At 40.6% G+C, this 3,076-nt stretch overlaps 1 protein-coding gene across 1 annotated transcript; it reads right to left on the reverse strand.

Moving 5' to 3' along the window:
- Positions 1-304: 304 nt before the first annotated feature.
- On the reverse strand, positions 305-2,176 carry LOC144709577 (uncharacterized). Its single transcript, XM_078583154.1, has 3 exons — positions 1,743-2,176; positions 431-532; positions 305-329 (listed from the first exon to the last, which is right to left on the reverse strand). Exons 1-3 carry the CDS (start codon positions 2,174-2,176, stop codon positions 305-307), a joined length of 561 nt encoding a protein of 186 aa, XP_078439280.1.
- Positions 2,177-3,076: the final 900 nt, after the last annotated feature.

Raw genomic sequence — 3,076 nt, forward strand, 5'->3', positions numbered from 1 at the left:
ATATTTTGTTGTGTGCCTCTATTTTCAAGAAGCGAGGAACATAATAAAATCTGTTTTATTGGAAAAAAATATTTTGGTTTATTGGAAATACGTAATATAATTAGTCATGACTCCGGCTGATTTAATTCGTAAGAATCTTTTGGTTTATTGTAAATTCATGGTCCATGACGAACAAAAAGGATGAACAAGCGCCAAAATTCATGGATTAATCAACGGCGATTCAAAATGCCTTCGTCCAAGCGTGTTGGCGTCCTTAAAGATGGGAAACATGAATGGAAATTGTGGGCATTTAATCATAATTTCCTCATAGCCATGGACTGCTAGAGGGCCTGAAATGGCAAACATGAACGAAAATTCTAGGCAATTGGACAACAAAGTTCGTATCATTAAATGACAACTAAATCCTGTTCTGCAAATGTTCTGACAGTACAAGTGAATGATAAGCTTGAGCGCATGGAGGTTTCGTAGCTCCATTGCAACTTCAACGGCGATGGTCTTTGATAATTGGCGGATATGTAGCTCCCTGAGATCCCTGCATGATTGATCAAACAAGTTTATTAGTTTACGTTGAAAAAACTCAAAGAATCATATAAACAAAGTTGGACATAAAATTCAACTGTACTTGGCCTCCAGCTTCTATTCTTGGTTGGGTACATGTCTTCCAATTATGGCCAACTTGGTGGCAGAGGGAGCACTTCATATGCCCGCCTTTCTTCGATAGTCTTTGTACCATGGGTTCTTTCTCACTAACGTCAATTTTCCTCTTCAGCTTGGGCCTTCCAGGTTGTCTCCTCACAAGAGGAGGGAATACATAGCTCCCATCAGCTTCACTCCATAAGTTTTTTCCATTCATTGGCGAGATACCGTAACTATAAGCTAGCTGGTAGACATATTTCTTCAACCACTCACTGTGAAAAATGACGGGGTCCTCCTTGATCCAATGAATGCAAGATATAGCATGGGGGCATGGAATGCCCCTTATTTCCCAATATCCGCAACTACATGTTCTACGAAGTAGATCAACCACAAATCTGCTTCCCAAGTCTGTAACCTCGAATTGATACTTGCCTGCATGCCTAAGAGTGCATGTCCTAGACTTCTTCTTGTTCTCTTCGACCAACTCCCTTATCCGGGGGCATAATGGATCAGTTCTTTCAGAAAACAACTCCCTTTTTTTAGCTACCCTCTGCATGACTGCACCTCTAATTTCTTCCAACAGTCTATGATAGGCTTAGATCTAGCCTATATGATGTAATTGTTGAAGCACTCGCAAATATTGTTGTCAATCACCTCCCACTTTGTATCCTTACTAATGTACGCCCTGCAAAACTTCTTTATACCTATATCTTGGAAGTCTTGCGCAGCTTGTGGGTTCAATGTGCTCATCTCTCTCATAATCCGTTGGAAATCTTCATGAGTTGTGCACTTCACAGCTTTCCAAAATAAGTTCTTCAAAATTTCTGTGGAATGTCCTTTCTTCTTCCAATTTGCATAAATATGCCTAGCACAATTCCTATGCTCCACATGGGGTAATAAATAGGACACTGCATTTTCTAGTCCCTGCACAATGTTAGATAGTACCAATCTATTAATGCACTACAATTGTTCGACAATAAGCATTAAGAGCTCAAAGAAATAAATATTTATGAGCGAGTTAATTAAGTACCTTCTGCTGATCGCTAATAATAGTCCAACCATTTCCGTCCACCATTCCTAAATCATTCATCAGTAGCTGAATAAACCAAGTCCATGAAGCTTGATTTTCCCCTTCGACTACCGCCCAGGCAATGGGGAACATTTGATTATTCCCGTCCTTGCCAACAGCACTCAACAGTTGGCCTTTAAGTTCGGTCTTCAAAAACCATCCGTCCAAGCCAATGACTCTTCTACAACCTTCGAGAAAACCTCTTGCTATTGAATCAAAACATAAGTAGAGCCTCTTAAACCTAACCAAAGAATCTGGAGTGGCTCTATCAAGAACCAGCTCAAAAGTACCATTCCTATTGACCTTCTTTAACTCGGCAATATATGCAGGAAGCATGTGATAATGGTCGTCCAAAGTTCCTAGAAGCTTCATGCGCGCCTCGGATCTAGCTCTATAACAAGTTTGCTTTGAAACAGTGATTCCGAACAGAGCATTTATTTCCCACATCATATCTGCCACCTTCAAATCCATATTCATTCGAATTTTCTCTAAGAAGTGTTTCGCAACCCAATGATAATCGGCTTGGCTATTCCTCAGAGCCATACTGCACGTATGAGTATCATTAAGTGTTTTCACAACAAACGCCTCTTTCGTACCATCCCAACTAGCGTATATCCTCCATGGGCAACATCCCTTGCAAACGACTTCAACTTTCCGGTCCCCGGACCTTACAAAACTGATGTTGAATCCGTTCCATAGAGCATGGTCCTTCACAGCTGCCCTAAACTAAGAAGCCAATTCAAATTTCATGCCCAATTGAAATATAAAACTCTCAGTGGGGCATCTCGGATCATACAACCTACCCTTGTATATGTTCCTTCCATTTTCATCCTCATCATCGGTATCATTGGGGGTTAACATATCATCCTCTGAATCATCATACTCGCTATGATATCCAGCAACAAATGTTTGTTGTTGGACATGTTCGTTTCTAATTCTGTGGCCGTCAACCAATTCCTCATTCCATTCGTCACTCGAATATTCGTCGGGAGCACTTACATACACGTCACTTTCCTCATCTTCCCCGCATATATCATATTCAGAATCATCATCGCTATCATAAGCAGAACCAAACACATTACTCTTGTCATCAGCCCTGTTTAAGAGACAGATGGAAAATAGTAATTGATCATGCGTGCAATATACTTAAATTACCAAGGAGAACTTACATTCTTCTACACTAATAGGAGCGCGCTGGGGGAGATCACCTCCGCACGATGAAGAATTGGACCTTAAATTCAGTCCGATTTAAGATACTTCTTACGTGCAGAACCTTAAATGTAAGTAGGTTGGTCGTGGTCCACCTTGTTCTGCTTCGTTCAGACCATAAATTTCGGAATGCAAGTTTCAAAAAAATATAAGACACTGTAA

This window comes from Wolffia australiana, chromosome 11 (assembly GCF_029677425.1).
Source record: "Wolffia australiana isolate 7733 chromosome 11, ASM2967742v1".
Taxonomy (NCBI): Eukaryota; Viridiplantae; Streptophyta; class Magnoliopsida; order Alismatales; family Araceae; genus Wolffia; species Wolffia australiana.